The sequence below is a fragment of the Haliaeetus albicilla genome, chromosome 16, assembly GCF_947461875.1.
Source record: "Haliaeetus albicilla chromosome 16, bHalAlb1.1, whole genome shotgun sequence".
NCBI classification, from domain to species: Eukaryota; Metazoa; Chordata; class Aves; order Accipitriformes; family Accipitridae; genus Haliaeetus; species Haliaeetus albicilla.
In genome coordinates this window covers 7,755,031-7,774,465 of record NC_091498.1, presented here as the reverse complement: position 1 = coordinate 7,774,465, position 19,435 = coordinate 7,755,031, and the positions used below count along the sequence as shown (strand labels likewise).

The following is a 19,435-nucleotide window of genomic DNA, read 5'->3' as shown; positions in this document are numbered from 1 at the left end:
CTTTGCCCTGGGGACCCATCCAGCCGCCACAGCACCTGTATTTGTCCTGAAACCTGGCCTGAAGCCCAGGCAGCCACAGCCAGGCTCTTTCTGGATTTGGGGGTTTGGGATGGGGCTGGCGAGTCCTGGCAGTGGGTCAGGTCACAGTGGTGGTTTCCACCTGGACCTTCTCCTTCAGGAGAGGTTGGTCTTGGGCATGCCATCACCCAGCCCCAGGGAACGGCAGAGGGATGTGGGCAAGGGGCTGGGCCAGCATCTGCCCCATGGCGTGGGTTCCCAGCTCCACACCTGCACCCCAGAGCATGGGGTTTGCCTGGAGCCATCCTTCGCCCCACAGCATCATGGATCTGTGGGGCAGGGCAAGGCTGGACCCCCCCTGCCTGATCCCTGCCAGGCTCTGCCCCTGCTCTGCCCCCAGGGGTGGCACGGAGAGGGGCCGTGGGGGGGCTGCGCAGGGAGGGGGCTGCAGCATGGGGTCCCCCATAAGCCCCAGCTGTCCCTCTCCCCCCGCCCCAGCGCACGCCTAGGGGGAGATGCCGGCTGGGCTTCGAGCTGGCCGCGATGCGTGAGGAGGCGGGAGATGCTCTGGCCCGGCCATGCTGAACAGCCTTCAGGCTCCTTGCGTGTCAGCCACCTGCGACGGAGGGCCTGGGATGGACACGGCCCGTCACGCCTCTAATGGGCATTTGGTTCAATTAGCAGCACGTCAGACCGGCTCTGCTCAGGCGACGCGCTGACCCGAATACGCTCGCCTCCGCTCGGCAGCCGCCGGCGAGACCCCCGCGGCGGGGAGGCGGGCGCCCTCCCTCTGCCCCCGCCGTGCCCTTTCCGGGGGCACCGGGCAGGCTCCGCGGTCCCCCCTGCCCAGCTCCAGCAGCGATGCCCCAGGGAAGGACGTGCTGGTGGGGGGGCGCAGCCCTGGGTCCCTGAGGGGGACGTCTGACAGGACCGGGGCACCCGCTGGGGTGCAGCGAGTGGGCTGCGGATGCCCGAGACAGTGCGAGGGGCTGGCGGGGGGCTTACGGGGCATTGCAGGGAGGCTGGCTGTAGGATGCTACAGGGCACTGCAGAGAGCTGACGGAGCGGTGCGGTAGGTTTGCTGTAAGATGCTATAGGGTGCTGCAGAGATACGGCCGTGCGACACTGTGGGGCGCAGCATGGGGCGCTGTGGGGTGTTGCAGAGAGCTGGTTTTGGGGCCCTGCGTGGGGCCGTGCAGGGGGCTGGCTGTGGGGCAGCTGCATGGCTCCAGGGCACTGCAGAGGGCTGCCTGGGGTGGGAAAGGGCAGTGCAGGGGGGTGGCAGGGGGTGCTATGGGGCAGTAACGCTCCGGCGTGCTATGGGGCAGTGCAGAGCACAGGCTGCAGTTTTGGAGCAGAGGAGATCCCGTGCACATGGCAGCTGCTCAAAACTGCTTCGCCAAGCCCTGTACCAGGGGCTGCTCCTTCCCGGCAAGCCAGCGTGTGCCGCCCCAGCTCTGGGGGCAGCGGGGAGATGGGGAAATCACCACAGCAAAGAGGTTGGCAGGGATTCACAGCCCTCCTGAGCTTGGCATGCAGCTGGTGCCAAGCTGTGTCCTGTCCTTGGGGAGCCCAGTGCAAAGCCCGAGGAACCTCGTCACACGTTAGGCTGGATTTACAGCCACCCGGCTGCCTTTGCCCCGGCTTTCTCCTCCGTGCCGCTTCGCTTCGCCTGGTGCCTGTGCTGGGTTCACCCGCCAGTGCACAGAGGGCTGCCGTGGGGTGGGCTGATGCGCCTGCACCCATTGGAGGTGATGGGGGTCTTATCTCACTCCCTGCCTCAGGCACAGCACAGGGGTCCGGCTGCTGTCAGCATGGGGCGTCCGTCCCGGTTGCGAGCATCTGGGGCGCTTGGCATCCCTCTGGCGCGTGGGGCGTGCTGCCACGGCGTGCCAGCTGCCATCTGCTCGCCAGGCAGGCGTGGGCCCTGCTCAGGATGCGGCGCTTCGATGCCAGGGCTGGTGGGCTGTGCACAGCCACCAGCTGCTTTGGGCAGGACCGTGACACCAATGGCAGGGAGTAGGGCTGGCCATCCCCAAGGGCTGGTGCCAGGAGGTCACGTTGATGGCCATCGTGCACTTAGCTGCTTGTGTCCATGGGCAGTGCCGTTTCTTGGGTGAATACGATGTCTTTGGGGGTGTCACTGGTGACTGTCCCATGCCACCACCACCGCTGCACAGCATCCCCTGGGATTAGGCACCATCGGGGCTGTTGGAAGCCTCTGCCCCTGGAATATTTCCTCCAGCGCTGGCAATTTTTATGTGCAAGAAGTAAATAAGGATCAGTTAACCCCCAGAGCAATCCTCGTGCTGCCAGAGAGCAGCCGGCAGAGCGCTCGTTAGTGGCCCTGTCGCTACTTCCTCCTGTTAACCAGCGTGCGAATCTCCGCCAGGTAACGGGCTCATTAGCTGGATGGACCAGCAGCCTGGACAGATGTACAGACCCTGGCTGTGGGGCTGGGGCTCTCTGGGAGCGTGCAGGGTCTCCACGAGCACGACAGGGCTGTGCTGCTATTGGGAGGGGTAGGATGCGCAGTGAGGAGGCAGGGTGTGGGATTTGGGGGTTTTGTGGTTTTGCTCAGAAAAAACCCAGGTGCCATGGGGACAGCAGGGAAGGGTGGCAGCCCAGGGACAATGATGGGGACAGCAGACAGGCACAGGGGATGTGGCACGGACAGGGGCAGGTCAGCAGGGCCCCCTCATTTGCTCTCCCCAGCTCTGGCCCGGACCAGGGCTTGTGCAATCCTGCTCTCGCTTGAATTGCACTTGTTTCCCCCATCCCGTGCTCTCCCCAGGGCACACAAGAGAATGCCCAGCCCTCCCTTGCGCCCCGAGACCCATGAGCACCCCAAGGCTGGAGGAGTGACCCCTGGAACCTGCTGCTAGGGTGCTGCTGGCAGCAAGGATCGGCAAGGTGCTCGGGATCCCGCAAAGACCACCTTTGTGCCTGGCACCGATGCCCATCTCAGGGGTCCAGCAGCACCCCGCCGCCGTGCCGGGAACAGCCTCGCCAGACGGCGTCTGTCCGGTCACAGGACACGGGAAACGCTCCCGGCCCAGCAGCAGCAGCAGCATCCCTGCCAGATGCAAATTGATAGTCAAGTCACTCATCCAAACAATGGGGTCCGGCTAATCCTTTTACAATGGGACTAATTGCTAATCAGACCGATTTCACACTGGCTGTTCCCCTGACAATGAGGCTCCGTGGAGAAGGGCTCCTGGGGGGGTGAGAAGGCTCCATGGGTACCCACAGCTCCCACCAGCCCCCCCATCCCCGTGCCAGGCCCTGCAGCAGGGCCAGCCCCCCAGCAGACAGGCACCGGGATGGCACCGGGGTCTTACAAGCTGGCAAAGCCTCCAGCAGCTGGTGGCCAGGGCTTGGCACGGGCTCCAGCCTCACCCTCCCTTGGTGTCAAGCAGGGATTGGGTCCACCTGCAACACCTGGCAGCCCTGGTGCCACCTCCAGCCCTTGCTTCCACTACCCCGAGCATCCCCTGCCCCTCTGCAGAGCTATGGGGGCAAGGGCTGGTGCTTGATATGGCGGGTGTCCTCCCCTGGTGGGAGCCCTGGCATGGACTGAATGTGCGCTGGGGACCAATGCTTCTTGCCTTGCGCCGTTTGGGTGCTCTGGGGCTGCAGGGCTGCATGGAGCAAGGATGCCGGGAGGGTTTCTCTGCTTTGGTGGGGAGCCTGAGCCGTTGGAGTGGGGTGGGCAAGGAGAGGGTGCCATGGAGACGGATGGGAATGAGAAGGGAGATACAGCAAGGGTGCAGGGCATGGCCAGGCATGCAAAGGTGCAGGTTGCTGTGGGAAGTGGTACAGGACTTTGGGTCGCGGGGCAGAGAGGGGCAGAGCAGTGTTGGAGGCATCGTGGGGACCCTGGGACTGGCACCAGCCTTCGCCTGCTTCCCTTGCACCCTGCCAAAATCTGCCAGACCCAGGTGCATGCCTCTGCCAAGGCAGTTGCTGTCAGGGAGGTTTTGCCAGCCCTGATGTCCCCTGCACATCACCGCACTGCCAGGGGCTGCCCAGGAGCTGAGCCCCACATTTCGGGCCATGCGATCATGCGCTGCTCCCTGCCAGCCTGGGCCTGGGTGCTGTGGGACGCCGGCTGCTCGTGGGGCTGCCCGGGGGCTGCCGGGGCTGTGGCAGGTGAAGCAGGTCCCTGCTTGCGTGGTGTTAATAAGCTCCTGGCCCGCCCCCGTGCAGCCCACTGCCCTGCGCCGTGCACCCCGAGCTGTGGCCAGCCAAGCACATCGGGGTGCTAATGAGGAGAGAGCTGGGCTTGCTGCACCTTGCACTTAATTGCTGCTGTCTTTTGGCTCTTAATGAAGCTTCGCTGCAGAAGAGGCAGCAGCCTCCCCTCCCCTCCTCTCCTTCAGGCAGCCTGACCCCTTCAGCTTCCCCCCACCAGCCCTGTTCGCTGCCCGACACCAGCCTGGCCCTAGGTCCATGGGTGGTGCTGGGTGCTCTGCCCTGGAGCTGTGAAGGGAGGGAGTAGCAGAGGAGGAGGTTAGCGCCGTGCTGAATGTCACCCCCGTCCAGCTGTGATGTTCCCAAACCCCATCCCCTCTCTCCGTGCTCCACAGGGCAGCTCAGTCCCAGCCGTGGAGGGCTGCAGCATCTCCTTCCTCCCAGGCTGAGCAGACCTGAGGAGTGCTGTCAGCGGGGGAGCAGGGCTATATAGGGGGTCCCCAATCCTGCAAGGGCCCAGCAGAAGCTGGGCATCACCCCAGCAAGCCCTGCTTGGGCATGCCCAGCTCCCGCCTCACATCTGTGTGGGTGCAAGGCAGCACCATGGGGCTGAGCTGGCTGGTGGCTCTGGCTCTGTAAATGCGGTGACAGCCACGTGCTCTGCTTCCATCCCCTGCCACTTGCACCATGGCTTGGTCGCGTGGATGGGTCATCCTGTGGCTCAAGGGAGAGGTGTTGGGGGGGTTCAGGGAGAGCTCTCCCTGCCAGACAGGCTGGCCCAGGGCTTGGCTTGCTCCACCTGAAGGTGATGACCATCTGCATGGGCAGCCACCGCTGTGGAGGGCAGCACATGTCCCAACCTGTTCCTTGAGCTGTGCCAGCCACAGCCTGCCCCCTCCCCAGCTATGCGCGGGGCTGTGCAGTAAGGGGTTAATGGCTAGCCCATACCTGCAGTTGCATTTTAAAGATGTGAAATTAAAGCCCGTAATTTATTCTCCCCACACACGAAGGAGCAATTAGTTCTAAACACGGCTTAATCAGTCAGCGCGAGATTGATTTCTGTAGACTTGGATTTGGTGGCTGCTGGCGAGGAGCCAGCCTGGGAGCAATCTCCAAATAAATGAAGTGCAGAGAAGTAAGCCATTACATAATATGATAGATGAGGCTGGAGCTCACTCGCCTTTTCATTAGTATTCCACTGTACACCAGCAACGGCACCAAACTTTCTCCCCGGCACCTTGGTTTCTTCCCCCCTTCCCTGTCCCTCTGCCCCCCCTTGAGGCTCGGCAGGGGCAGGAGGAGCTGCCTGCCTCCCTTCAGCAGCCCCTGCTGAGCCCTGAGCCTGCAGGCAGTGCTGGAGCAAGGGTCTCTACACCATGGACTCATGCTCTTCCCTGGGCTCTGCATCTTGCCTTTCCCCTCTGGACCCTGGGGAAACCGAGGCGCAGGGAGCTGGAGTGGCAGCTCATGAGCTGCAGATCAGCAGCAAAAGGCACATGTCCTCACCCCCTCTTCCACTGGCCGGAGTTTTGAAGGCATCTCGCCAGGGTCACCCCAGCCTGTCACCCTACGGGGCAGTAGCAGCTGGGGATGCTTGTGCTGGGACGTGGCCCCTGGTGCAAGCTCCCTGCCTTCTCCTGCCTTCTGCAAGGGCATCCCTGCTCCGGCCAGTGAGCTGCTCAGAGCCACAGCAGCAGGCAAGAGCCAAGAGGAGTGGAGCACTGCTCTCAGTAGGAAACCCCTTTGAGATGCTGGATGTGGATACAGGGAGCCAGAAGTGTCTGGGGAGAAAGCAGTCCCCAACCAGCCCTTGTCTGGGCAATGGGGGTTGTAGCCATGTTTGGGCAATGGGGGTTGTAGCTGGGTTTGCAAACCCCCCTGTGCTGTGGTACCCGAGCCTCTCGGGCAGGGTGCGTGCCTTCTGTCCCTGCCACCAGACCCAGCCTGCAGACACACAGAGAACCAGACCTTCCCTCTCTGCCTGGGCCCTCAGCGCTGCTCGCAGGGGGTGACAGGCATTTTGGGGACAAGATCTCGCATACATGGTGCTGACACATTGCTTCGGGCTGTGGTGGTGCTGATGCACACTGCTCGAGGCATGCTTCTCCCTCCCCGGTGATGAGGGAGGAGGGGAGCACATCGCAAAACGATGCAGGGCAGGGAAGGGGTTTGGAGCCAGCTCCAGAGGGTTGGTGCCTGGCAGTGTGTGGACAAAGGTGGTCCCTCCGCCTGTGGAGCTGGTGGGGTGCCTGGCGGTGGGGAGAGTGGGCTGGGACCTCTGCAGAGGTGCATGTGGACAAGGCTGTGCTGGGAGCATCCCAGTGGGCTCTACTTGGAGCATGGGTGGTGCCAGGGCTGGGGGGGACGGAGAAGACCTGGACCTCTGCACGGACATGGTACAGGGCCTGACTCTACCCCTGCTTTCGTTGCCTCCTCACCTTGTCCCTCCCCAGGCTGCTGCTAGGAAAGAAGAGTCCGCTGAGACCTGGTCCTGCCTGGTGCTGTGTTGGTGCAGGTCCCCAGGGGCACATGCTGAAGACCCCCGCCACACTCCCTGCCATGACAGTAATTGCAGTAATGATAGATAGCTGTTAGATGCAGCAAAGGGCCATGACCCGTGGGCTCCCAGAGGTGAAATGCCTGGCAGTGCTGTGGGAGAGACCCTCCAGCTGAGCCGTCTGAGCCCTGACACCTCTGGCTCAGGCAGCCGTGGTGTCCCAGGGGATGGAGTCCAGGTCCCACACGATGCCCCGTGTACCCCCCCAGCCCCGCGGGCATTCCCTTCCTGCCTGGGGTGCTGGAGCCGCTGCTGACCATCCCCTCTGTCCTTGCTGTCTCCACAGAACTCCATCCGGCACAACCTCTCCCTGCACACCCGCTTCATCCGCGTGCAGAATGAGGGCACCGGCAAGAGCTCCTGGTGGATGCTGAACCCCGAGGGCGGCAAGACGGGGAAGACGCCCCGCCGTCGGGCAGTCTCGATGGACAACAATAGCAAGTTCCTGCGGATCAAGGGGAAGGCCAGCAAGAAGAAGCAGCTGCAGGTGACGCAGGAGCGCGGGGAGGACAGCCCTTCCTCCCAGCAAGCCAAGTGGTCGGAGAGCCCCGCATCCCACGCCAGCGACGAGTACGATGCCTGGGCGGACTTCAGGACGCGGGCCAACTCCACGGCCAGCACGCTGAGCGGGCGCCTCTCACCCATCATGTCCAACCATGAGCCGGATGAGCTGGAGGAGGATGACGGTACCCCCTCCTCTCCGCTGATGTACCCCAGCCCCTCCAGCACCATGTCTCCTTCCCTCAACGCCCGCTGCTCCGTGGAGCTGCCCCGGCTGACCGACCTGACTGGCACCATCAGCCTGAACGAGAGCCTCGGGGAGAGCATGCTGGAGGACCTGCAGGACGGCTACACCATGAGCCCTTCGCAGCAGCTCCCCCCAGCCGCCCTGCGGCAGCGGAGCTCCAGTTTCACCTTCAACTCCAAGTGCTCCACCATGGGGGCTGCCACCAACACCTACTGCGGGACTATCTACAGCCAGCCGGCCATGAGCCTCATGCGCCGCCTGCCCATGCAGACCATCCAGGAGAACAAGCAAGCCACCTTCTCGCCCGTCAGCTCCTACAGGAACGCCTCGCTGCAGGACCTGCTCTCCTCCATCTCCTACGCGCACAAGGAGAGCATGGTCCCGGGGGACCTGCCCCTGCCGCAGGCCAGCCCCATGGTGCCGGCCCGTGGCCACAGACACAACCCGCTGCTGTGCGGGAGCGGGGAGCAGGGTTTGTCCTCCTACCCGTCCCACTCGGGGTCTCTCATGAAGAGCAACGCTTTGTACCACCCGTCACCAGCCGGTCACCACCCTGCGGTCAACACCAGTGCCTTAGCTAATCCTGTCAGCCTTATGAGCTTGCCCAGTGACACGTGCAGCATGACAGCCATGCCGCACCACGGGCATCTGCATTCCTACGCTAATAACCAAGGGGCACACATGAGCTTGCTGGATTCGCTGCAGGGCCCCTACCCGGGGGCTGTCCACCCCCCCGTGTTGGGTCAAGACAGGTTTCCAGCAGACCTGGACCTGGACATGTTCAATGGGAGCCTGGAGTGTGATGTGGAGTCAATCATCCTGAATGACTTTATGGACAGCGATGAGATGGACTTCAACTTCGACTCGGCTCTCCCGCCACAGAACGGGCTCAACGTGCCCGTGCTGCCCGGGGGTCCGCAGCCCACGAACCAGAGCTGGGTGCCCGGGTGATGCCTGCCCCGGGGTGGGGGGCTCGCCACTGAGAAGCCACGAGGGGAACATTGAGACTAACTTTTTTTTTTCCTTTCTCTTCTGCCTTTATTTGTTAAGATGGGCTAGAGCCATTGGTCTGAGCTTGAGGTCGAACACAAAACACAAACCGTAGGGTCAAATACTGAGACGGGGTAGGGCCCTCAGCCCCCAGCCCACACGTGTGCCCAATCTGCTGGGTCCTGTGGAGGACACAGGGCAGGCGGGCGGGAGAGGCAGCCGGAGCCAGGGGGGTCCAGGGGAGGGGAAGCAGGAAGGGAAAGCCTTTCCAGACGGTCCCAGTGCCCTGGTGCGATGGTGCCGGTTTGATTTGTCCTTGGGCTGGGTGACAGAGTGGTGACGGCTGGTGGCGTGGGAACCCCCTGTGTGGGCATCCCTCTCTGGAAAGGGACCCTTTTCTCTGAGCCACCTTGGGAAATGAGTCCTCTGAGTAGAAGTGTCAAGAGTGGGGACCCTGCCCCAGGGCAAATGGGGGGCTCGTCGCCCCTAAATCCTGGTGGAGATCTGAGCTCTGCCAAGCCCACACGCCCAAGCCACCTCCACTGCGGGTCTCCTTACGTGGCTCCAGTCAGGTTTTCTTACCAAGCAGTGAGAAGAGGGGGTTGATGATGGAGGGAAGGGTATGCAATCTGCAGCCCTGGGGACAGCACCTCGGCAGCCCACGCACCCACCGGTGGCTGGGGGTGCCACGGTCACTCCTGCCCACAGGAAAGCTGCAGTACCCTGCCCAGAGCAGGCGTGGGCACGCTCCTGTGCATGGTTCACAGCGCTGCATGGGGTGGTCTTGCTGGGAGTGACGTGCTGCTGGCCTGGGTCCCCCGTGCCAGAGGCTCAGGGGGAGCTCAAAGGGGCGGGGGGGGGGGGGGGGCGTATTTATTCTATTTCATGCACTCTTTTCCTATTGAGTTTTTGCATCAGAACGAAGAAAGGGTCGAGCTTAGGGAGAGGAGGAGAGAGGCTGTGGGCAATGCTGACAGCTGCCCATCACACGTCTCATCTTGGCTTGGCCACGGCTTTGGGTGTTGGATGATGGGGTGGAAGCTGGGGGGCTGTGACATGGGTCATCCTCGCAAAGGGGGTGTGTGCATGTGAGGATGGGAGGGATGCTATGGCCAGGCCTCCAGAGGCAGCACGGGGTCCACCCTGCCCCAAACCTGGGTGACCCATGCTGCTTTGCCCGCATGCAGAGCTCAGGGAGGTGCCACAGGGCTCACAGCTGGGGCTGTGGGGCTCCTGAGGGGGTCATTACTGGTTACAGGAGTGACTCTAGCCAGCAGCCAGCATGTCTGTCCCGGAGGGCTCGCTGCCCATGCCTGGGATGCCAGGAGAGCTGGTCCAGGGGGCTGTCAGCAAGAGGGGTCAGCCCTGGTGCACCTATCTGCCAAGGGCCGGTGCTCCATGGGGATGGGGACCACGATTCACACGTGGTCCTGCTATGTGTCAGGAGCCCAAACTGGCCCCACTGCTCTGTGGGGCAGGAGTGGGCCAGGGTCCCACTGCCATCCTGCACAGCTGGGGCGAGGGCTCCCCGCTGCAGGGCAGCTCAGCCCTTGGTGCAACGCGTTTTTTGGAGTGGGGCAGCCAGGCAGGCTGATGGGCAGCTGGAGCGGCTGGTCCAGAGGAGATGTTGGGACTGGGAGGAGAGGCAGTGGGAGGTGCTGCTCTGTCCCATGGGGCTCTCTGCACAGCCCGTCTTCCTCCTGGGTACCACAGGCTTTCTCTAAACCCCCTAGCCCTGGGTTGCAGCAAGGGTCAGTCCACTGAACCAGCATGTTTTCCCAGTCCAGCTCTTCCCTTCTCGCTCCAGCACCACCTCCTCTACCACGGTGCAGGTGCTGGGTCCCACTGAGCCATAGGGGAAGCGCGGCTGCTCGGAGCCGGGGCAGGGTGGGACCCAGGGGTGGGCACCTCCTGCTCCGCTCCTGACCCACGTCTCTGTGGCAAAGCGTGACAGAGGAGCCCCATGTGCCACTGTTCACCTTCACCCTGGGCACACGGCGGGCATAGTCTCTAAAGACATTCTTACAAGTTAATTAATTATGTTTACATTATTTGATCATGTACAGAATTTAATATATTCTATTATATATAATCTTTCTTGAATGCTTTTTTAAAAAGGATTATTCTTTGTTCAGGATCATTACCACATTTGTTTTATGCACCACCTTTCGTTTCAGGCATATTTAAAATAATTGGAAACCAATTGCAAATGGCTATTTAATACCCAGCACCCCAGCTCTGCACTTGGGGTGTCAAGTACTGCTAGCGAGGAGAGGCAGGGAGGGCAGCTGGAGCTGCCATGGTAGCTCTCCATGGCTGAGCATGGGAGAGAGGGAAGGGGTCCTGGCTCTTCGAGGCATCCGATCTCCAGGCACACATCCAGCAGCACACCAGCACGCCGAGCAGCGCGGCCAGCTGGGGCTCACCCCGGCAGTCGGGCATTTGCAGATGGGATGCTCAGGCACAGGGACCCTCCCAAAACCCCTTCGGTGTCACAGATACGGGCCAACCATCGTCACGGAGGGGAAACCGCACCAGCAGAAGGAGAAAAGACCCCTCGACTTGTCCCGGTCCTGCCCCGCTCCCCCGCCCCTGCTCGCCTCCCCCTGCCCCTCTGCGTGGTGCCCCCGGGCATCCACCCCCGGGGCACGTCCCATTGCGAAGCTGTCTTTGTGGTTCGTGACCGTGGGGTTGTCGTGTGTGCGGTGGAGTCGTGTTGGTAAGCGTCGTGTGTACAGTCGTCGTGCGGTGCGAGGGACGGCGGGCAGTGGGAGGCAGGCACAGAGACCCCCCCTAAAGTGACTGGGACCCCGGGGAAGAGGGGTGGCTGGAGGGGGAGCTGAAACGGGCTGGCCCCGCCGCGGCCGAGGGGAGCAGAGCCAAGGGACCTGGGGATGCCAGGACCACGGTGCCCGGGTGGGGTGGTGGTGATGGGACAGGGGTTTTGGGGCTGTGCTTCGTGCCCGTGGGGCAGGCAGGTCCTGGGGGGTGGCCGGCACGTCTGTGACCCCTGCGGCTCCCACCGCCCCGCTGCCGGCACTGCTGCGAGTGCAGAGAGGGGGACACCACGGCTTTATTTCACTGTCCGGCAGTGGCCGAGGCTCCAGGTTCCCTCCCTGGAAACAACTCCCCGAGCACAGGCCACCTCACATCCCACCTCGCTTGGCTTCAGCCTCCCCGCTCCATCACTCCGCCTCCCTCCCGGCCCCCCCCTGCCCCACAGGACAGCCTTTGGGGACAAGGAGCATCCTCTGCTCCCAGCCCCACTCCCGCCCAGCCCCAGCCCTGCCCGGAGCGAGGAGCCGGCGTCAAGGGGACGCCGAAGGGGCCCCACTGGTGTGCTTCATACGGCGGTTTTCGGTCCGTCCTTTCCCTCATATTTATAACTGTACAGACTGGGGGGGAGGGTCTCTGACAGGCGTCATCTCTCACCACGCATCTATCGTAGGCAATGGTAACTTTCTTGATCGTGCTATTAGAGTTTGTGTATGTGGCAATGTAAAGAACTGTGTATAGTGCATTGTACAGCATATTTTCATGAATAAAATCGTTTTAAATATTACAAGGCGGGGCTGCTGCCTTCAATGCTTATGTGTGTCTGGGCTGAGACAGGAGGGACAGTGCTGGACCAGTGAAGCTGGGGGGACTTGGAAGAGCCACCAAGGAGAAGATGTGATGTTTGGGGAAACTGAGCTTGCACCCAGCATGGGGATGGTTGGGCTGTGCAGGTGTCTGTGCAGTCCTACCTGGACACAGACCTCAGGACATTGTCCTGGGCAGTCTATAAACACACCTATTTGCTGACTTTTACCAATATTTTCTGAGACTGACGGCCTGCCTCAGTGTCACCACTACCCGGGGCAGTGGTAGGTGACGGTGTCGAGCTCGTGGAGGTGCTCATGCCCTGCACCCACTGCCCCAAGCCCCTTCACTCCCCGACAAGGCTCCCTGGGTGCAGCCCCCAGTCACGGGCCTGGAAGTCCCCTTTTTCAGCAGCTGTTGGAGCTCTTTGGACTGAAACTTCCCCTTCTTGCAGGTCAATTTATTTTCTGCCCTGGAAAAAAATTGCCGAAGTGACTGGAGGGTGTGGCTCCCATTTTGGGCGATGATTTATGGTCATGGGGCAGAGTGGGTTGGGAAAACACCTCTGTGGTTCAGGGCTCAGGTTCAGGGGTGGTTCTCTGCTCTAAGACCCCTCAGTCAGCCTTGTAAAGGGGACTTGGCCACCCAAGGGGCTCCCCAGTGTTCATCAAAGCACACTGGAGAAGCTGAAACCCCTCAGAGGTGCTCTCAAGCACAGAAAGCTGAGTATTGCCCTGCTGCCAGCCACTGAAGGGGCTGAAACCCCCACACCCACCCCAGTGGTGCAGCCAGCCAATCTCTCTGCCTCATCCTGCCTCTCCTCGCCAAGATTTTTGGATGGCTTCTCTTAGGGCTCTGCAGGGAAGGCAGAACTCATCCCAGGCCACTTGAGGAGGACATGAATTCAACTTCTCCCTCAATAAACAGCTAAAATGAAGGTGGGGAAACTGAGGCAGCCTCCAAAACTTTTTTCAAAATAATCCCTGCCATCTCCACACCCGCATGGTGCCTGAGGGAAGAGGCTGCTGGTAGCAGTTCACAGGCATCTGTGCACACTATGTACAGCGTTGGAATGATATGCCTCCATCATATTGCACTTGTGGCCAAGCACCCCAGTGTCACCAGTTCAGCCACCTCCACTTGCTGGCATTGCAGGTGGAGCATCTTTCTGCTCTTGTGGATCCAGCATTGTCCCGACATCACTGCCATGTAACAAAGTGCAGGCATGGGGAGTCCTGGTGAGGAGGCTTGAGACAGCCAGTTCTTGTCCACTGATGGTCCTCTGGTAGCTTGGAGAAAAAGTCATTAGCGTGGCAGGGCGGTCATGTCTTGGAAGTGCTCCCGAAGGCCTGGCACATCCCCGTAAGCTGGTCCCTATAGGTCAGTCCAGGACAAAAGGATGAAGGGGAGGAGGGATTTCAACTACTAAAGACTTTCCTAGCAGAGAATCCAATTAGTGCAGAATTTAATTGCCATGGCTCAACAGAAGAGGGGCTTTCAGCCCCTGACCCAGCAGCGAGCCCGGCTGGGTGCGGGAGGGCACTGTTGTTTGCACCATGCTGTCATGGCACAGCGGGACCTGGCACGGCTGTGCTGCGGGGTGTGCCGTGCGCCAGGAGCTCCTTCAGAACCAACACACTCACAACGGGTGAGGAGTGTGGGGGTCTGTCTCTGTGGGGCTGAAGGAGCGCTGCTGCAGGGGGACCCCTCTGCCTGGCCAGAGGGAAGCAGAGGGGTCCCTCTTTGGTGGTTGAGCACCCTGGGACAGGAGGGTGTCTGGGATGGGATGTGGCATTTGTGTCCTGAGTGGGCAAGAGGTAGGAGAAGCCTGAATGTGCCATGGACAAGCTGCAAGAACCCAACGGGATGTCACCCCAGTTGTCACATGGGGCTCAAAGGCCAGGGGCAGAGGAGCACAACCAGGGAGTTATCTGGGGGAGGACACTGGGATCTAGGTATTTCTCGTGGGTTTCAATGGGGATTGGTGCTGGACATGAAGCCACTCACACCTTGCTGTAAGGAAATCTGCAACATAATACAGGATTCCCGCTGGCAGCATCTGCAGAGGTTACAGGACTAGCAAAGCTGCAGTGATCACAGCAAGCCATTGGGTGCGGGTCTCATCTCTGGAGTGGGTTTAGCTCAGCATTTCGTAGGAACAAGGGGCAGAACTGAGGCCAGCGCAATCAGGGCTGGAGCAAAAGAGACACCAGGAGGGCTTTGGGGGCTTGAATACCATTGCGTGAGCTACCACTGCGAGGCAGCGGCTGCAAACGGGGCCTGGAGGAACAGGGTCCCCCTTAGGACACAGCACAGAGATGGACACATCATACAGGTTCCCACAGAACGGGGCCAGGGAGCAAACGGGGCCATGCAGCCTCTCACTCCTCTGTGTCGTCTGTGCTGTGCAGGCTCCTGTATCACCAGAGGCATGAAGCCAGGATGTGCTTTTACCAAAAGAAGGTCCTTCACTCTTTGCTGTGTCCTCCAGGCTCTCTGCCCAGATTTTACACCATCCAGCACAAGACATGAGCACTGGAGAAGCAACTCCAGAGAGCACCAACAGAGGAAACATAACTTCTATTCCTGTTATCCCTTTCCACTGGCATTACTAGCCCTTTCCATGGCAGTCTGGTGCCCAGCGCTCCCCACTCTGCAGATCACCCCCAATGTCCCCCTGAGCCCCACCAGTGACTTCCCAGCAGGACCTCCCTCCTCACAGTGAGTGCTGCTGGGACGCAGACAGCCCAGCACATCCTCCTCATTGCTGCTGGGACCGGCCAGGGACAAGAATTCCCTGCAGAGCCCTGCAATGGCAGCTTGTGCCTGCTGCTGTGCAGACAAGCCCGTGACTTCCTAAACATGGTCTTAAACCACCCCACATGGTAGTTTGGGTTTTCCTATTTTTGTGAGAAAACATCACACAGGTGATCCGTTGCTGTTCTCCGTGTCCTCAGCAAACCCCACTACCTCCCCAGAGAAACCTGTAATCCTGGTTTTAAAGAAAAAAGAAAAAAACCAGGAAGAAAGACGTCAAGTTGGTTTGACAGGATCTATTTTCCATAAATCCCTGTTGATTGGCATTAATTATATCACCCTTTCTGATTCTTTATTCATTGCATTCCATATCAGCCGTTCCATTATTTTGCCTGGGATCAATGTCAGTCTGACAGACTTGTAATTACCTACGTCGTCCTGTTTCCCCTTTTAAAATATTAGGCCAACCTCCACTTTTCTCCTGGGGCCCCGGAAATTTTCACGTGCTCTGCACCATACCAAAACTCAATGGCAGTGGTCCAGGACATGCTTCAGCCAAGTCCCCTGGCTGATGGTTTTCCTCCCTGGAGGTCTGCAAACCCCCAATGCCAGGCATCTCCTGTCAGCTCCTGAGCAGAGCCCGTTTTTTGCTCTCCATGGTCGTCCTCCTTCCAGACGCTCAGCAGAGCTGCCTGCTGACAGCTTCTGCCTGCTCTGCACGCACTGACCTTCTCCCAGTGCCATCTTCTAATGCCACCACTGTCACCAGGAGCCCGGCAGGCTCAGCCTTTGCACAGATCTCAGTGCACTGACAGCCCTTATGCAAGCATGACTTGCAGCCTGTTGTGAGGGTGGGATTTGATGTTGTGCCAAGAGGTCGGACAGGATGGGTCAGTGGCCGTTCTGGTCTGAAACATGGTGGGAACGCAGCCTGGCTCGCTTCCCACCTAACTTCATTCCTGCTCCGGTGGTGCCCTCACCCCCTCTGCAGCAGCACCCTTCCCAAGGAGCAGGCTACTCTCCTGCAGTCATTTCAGCCCAGACTTCACCTCTCCCAGCTTCCCTTGACCCTGTGCTCAGACCTGCTCTTGTCTTCAACTCCATCTGCTCCCTGTGCTCTCAGACTCCCAGGTCTGCCCAGAGCTGGCCTCCACCTCCAGCTCTCTGTGCCCTGGCAGCTCTCACGTCCTTCTGCTCTTCCCTGCAGTCCTCCCTTCTGCCACTTTCTCAGCCTCATTGCACCAGATGGGAAGATGAGCTTCACAACATCAGGGTAAAGAACTGGATCTCACCAGTACCTCATTCATGGTACATGGATACCTTGGATGCGACCAGCCCATCATGCAGTTTTAGGAAGCCAAGGTGTTGGTGATGCCCTGGGGTCCTGGTCTGTGGATACACATGCCTTTCCAGACATGAGCTCAAAGCCACCCTGCAAACGGACAAGCCATCAACCAGACAGACTCCCCAGTGTGACTCTCAGGCTATGGATGATTTCCATTTGATTGTAAAGATGGACTGCTCTGCACATGTCCCACCCTCTGTCCTGCTCTGGGGATTGGGAGGAAATGATGGAGTAGGACCATGCGGCAGCTGTGTGGTCCTGAGCCAGGAACGGCTGCATGCAAGGTGCTGGCAGTGCCCCGCTCCGGCAGCCGTTGCAACAGAGATACTGCACTTGCAGTGCTGGTGACTACTGCTGTCACCTCTCCTCATGTCCCAGTCTGCAAGGATCCACTATGGAGGTCCTCAGCTAGGACGGACATCAGCTGGAGGTGAAGGGGATACCAGAAGGCAGTGAGCTGGGGAGAGACCTGGGCTCCAGTTCAGCTCAGGTCTCAAAGAAGAAAGCTCTGGGGATGCAGAACAAGGCTGAGAGATCAAGAACTAATCCGCCAGCTGATTTGTCCAGTTCACACGGGACTGCCCTGACTGGCCAAGGAACCCTTCAAGAAGTTGCACAAAGCCCATGATCCATGAGAGCCTTTCCTTCCCATCCCACCTGTCAAAGTGAGCTGGATGAAGTCAGCAGGGCTGAGGAAGGTGGCTGGCTTGGCCCATGCCGGTGCAGCCTGGAAGACATTGATTAGTATCACTGGGAAGGGGATGCTCTTTAGAGAGTGTTGCCCAAGACCTGTCCTCCAAAGGATGCCCAAAACATCACAGCAAGGAGGCCTTCCAAAAGAGCAGGAGATACGTGTAGAGCCCTGAGTATCCATGAAGAGCTGAGGGGAGGGATGCGGTAAGGCAGGCGGTGTTGCGGGGGAGCAGGATGAAGAACAGACCAGGTAGGGGCAGAAGGGGTTTGGTAGAGTCCCTGGTGACCTCCTCTGGAGAGAAATGTTCTGACATGGGGAGCTCTGGGATGTGAGGAGCCAGAGGGACCAGGGCAGCCCAGGCAAGGAGGTCTTGGTTCCCATTGACCCCAAAGCCTTGATTCTGCCCACAAAAAGGCCTTCACTGGTGCTGCACTAGATGATCTAGCTGAAGGGCAGGGAAAGCCATGCACTCACCATCTTCATGCCCAGCTGCAAGCCACCATTGCCCTGTCCCATTCCCGCAGGCAGCGGCACAAGGCACTAAAGAGGATTTTGGAGCTGAGGAAGGCTGAGACCATTCAAGCAAAGCATCATAAGGGATCTGCATGCTCGTGGGAGGTGGGGAGTGGGGGCAGCCCCGTGGGGAGCAGCGCCTGGCTGAAATGTGCTGCTGCTGAGCAGGAGGAGGGACGGACTCATCCAGCCAGCCCTGGAGCAAAGCTGAGCCACCCCAGGCACTGCCTTCTCACCCCCCAGAGCATGCAGGAGAAGGAAAGAGAGATCAGTATCCCCACTGAGAACCAGGGAATGGAGAGAGGTGGAAATCCAGCATCTCTCCTGCTGTCCCCACTCTCCTGCCCCTCGCCAGCTCTGCTCTGCCCTCTGCCTTTGCCTGCCTGGAAGGCAGGGACGTCCCTGCAGGGCAAAAGGGCACATCTGCAGCTGCACAGAGATTTGTCGTCATTTACAGGCTTTGGCCGGGAGAGCGGGAGGGTCTCCAGCAGCTGGGGCTGTGCCTCTGACCCTTCCCACCCCATCCTGCCTCGACAGAGCCGAGGCTGGTTTCATCTCGCTGGCGTTGGCTGCAGGCTTGTCCTGAGAGGGTACTCTGACATATTTTACTATTATATGAGATAACTGGCACTTGAGAGGCTTAATTGAAGAGCTGCAAAAGTGTGCTGCTTTCTACTCCTTTGAAGACAGCAGTCCCTGCGTGGCCATGAATGCTCTCTCCGCTGCACCAGCGGCCTCCCCATTGCCCCCGTGTTTCGTTAACTTGGCGCCTCAGAGCTCCTGGATGAGCTGGTGGAATCCAGCCCACAGGCACATCGCTGCTTTATCCGTGGAGCTGAAGGTCCTGGGGAGGGGACAGGGGCTCCCGCGGGCGCTGGTGGGACAGGAGCCAAGCCGGGGTGCAGCATCCCCCTCCCCGCGATCCCACGGGCAGATGTATCCACAGACGCCCTTGGAACATGCAGGAGAGGATGAGGACAGAAGGCTATAGACAAATAAGGAGGAAAGCCTTCAGGAGCATGTGTCTGTCATAAGATATTCCCTTGCAGAAATCTTGGAAACCTTAGAAAGAGTTTTTGCTCAATGTTATTAATTAAGGCAAAAGAATCCCCATATGGAAAGAGAAACAGTCAAGTTATATTTTTGCTAAATACGCGGCACCATATGGTAACATACAGAAAATTGGCCACATAGGCAGCCTAGAATATATGTTACCATATGTTCATATGTACTTTATAATTTCTTTGTTTTTGAAAGAGGGCATTGTCTTATGGGGCAAAAATGAGCAGCCCACCCCAGGGAGAAGGAGAAACATCACAAGCTGCTTTTGCTGAATTAAGCCCAAGGAAGCAACCCAACCACCTGGCCTGGGGGCTGCCTGCACAGGCAGGACAGATAAGACAGCACGAGGGCAGTGTGAGCTTCTTCCCTGCTCCACATCCTCCACCATTCCTCTTCAGCATGGGCTGCACTGCTAATAACCTGCGTGTGCAGGCTGGGGAGACCCGGAGGAGGAGGAGCGAAGAGCCTCCCTTTTGTGCTGTCCCCAGGAAACCTTAATTTCCCTGCAGCAAAAGCAGGAGGAGAGAGAGGGAAGGATCTGCTGGGAAAGCGGTGGAGACCTTGGAATATGCAAAGAGCCTCCATCCACAGCCCGTGAGCACAGCACAGGACCCCTTGTGTGTGCGCGAGGAGCAGGGGTGCTGCTGGAGCGTGCAAGGCGTGTCGCAGGAGCACGGATTGTGCAAACGCGTGTTTGCCTGGGGAGGTGGCTGTGGGAGGAGGGGTGTACATTTTGCATGGGGTGTGGGTGAGCGTGCACCCATGCGTACACACCCCGGACGCCTTTGCATTAGCTGTGTGGCTCTCACAGCCCCCCGAGGGGGTTTTGCTGAGCAGCCAGGTCAGGAGGCAGCTCAAAGTGAATCAAGCTCGAGCCGGAGCCTGCTGGCACCCAGGTGCTGGTGACTGCGTGTGCCACAGCTGCAGTGGTGTGCACAGGGGTGGCTTCGGGGCTGTGCCCATGTGTGCTGAGCT

General features: G+C 59.8%; 1 protein-coding gene across 3 annotated transcripts in view; it reads left to right on the top strand.

Moving 5' to 3' along the window:
• FOXO6 (forkhead box O6) overlaps window positions 1-12,072 on the top strand; it is a 40,917-nt gene extending 28,845 nt beyond the window's left edge. For all 3 annotated transcript variants that reach the window (XM_069803407.1, XM_069803406.1, XM_069803403.1), the window contains one exon: window positions 7,056-12,072. In XM_069803407.1, coding sequence (XP_069659508.1) covers window positions 7,056-8,468 — 1,413 coding nt within the window. In that variant the 3' untranslated portion in view covers window positions 8,469-12,072. The remainder of the gene's footprint in view (window positions 1-7,055) is intronic.
• The last annotated feature ends 7,363 nt before the right edge of the window (window positions 12,073-19,435 follow it).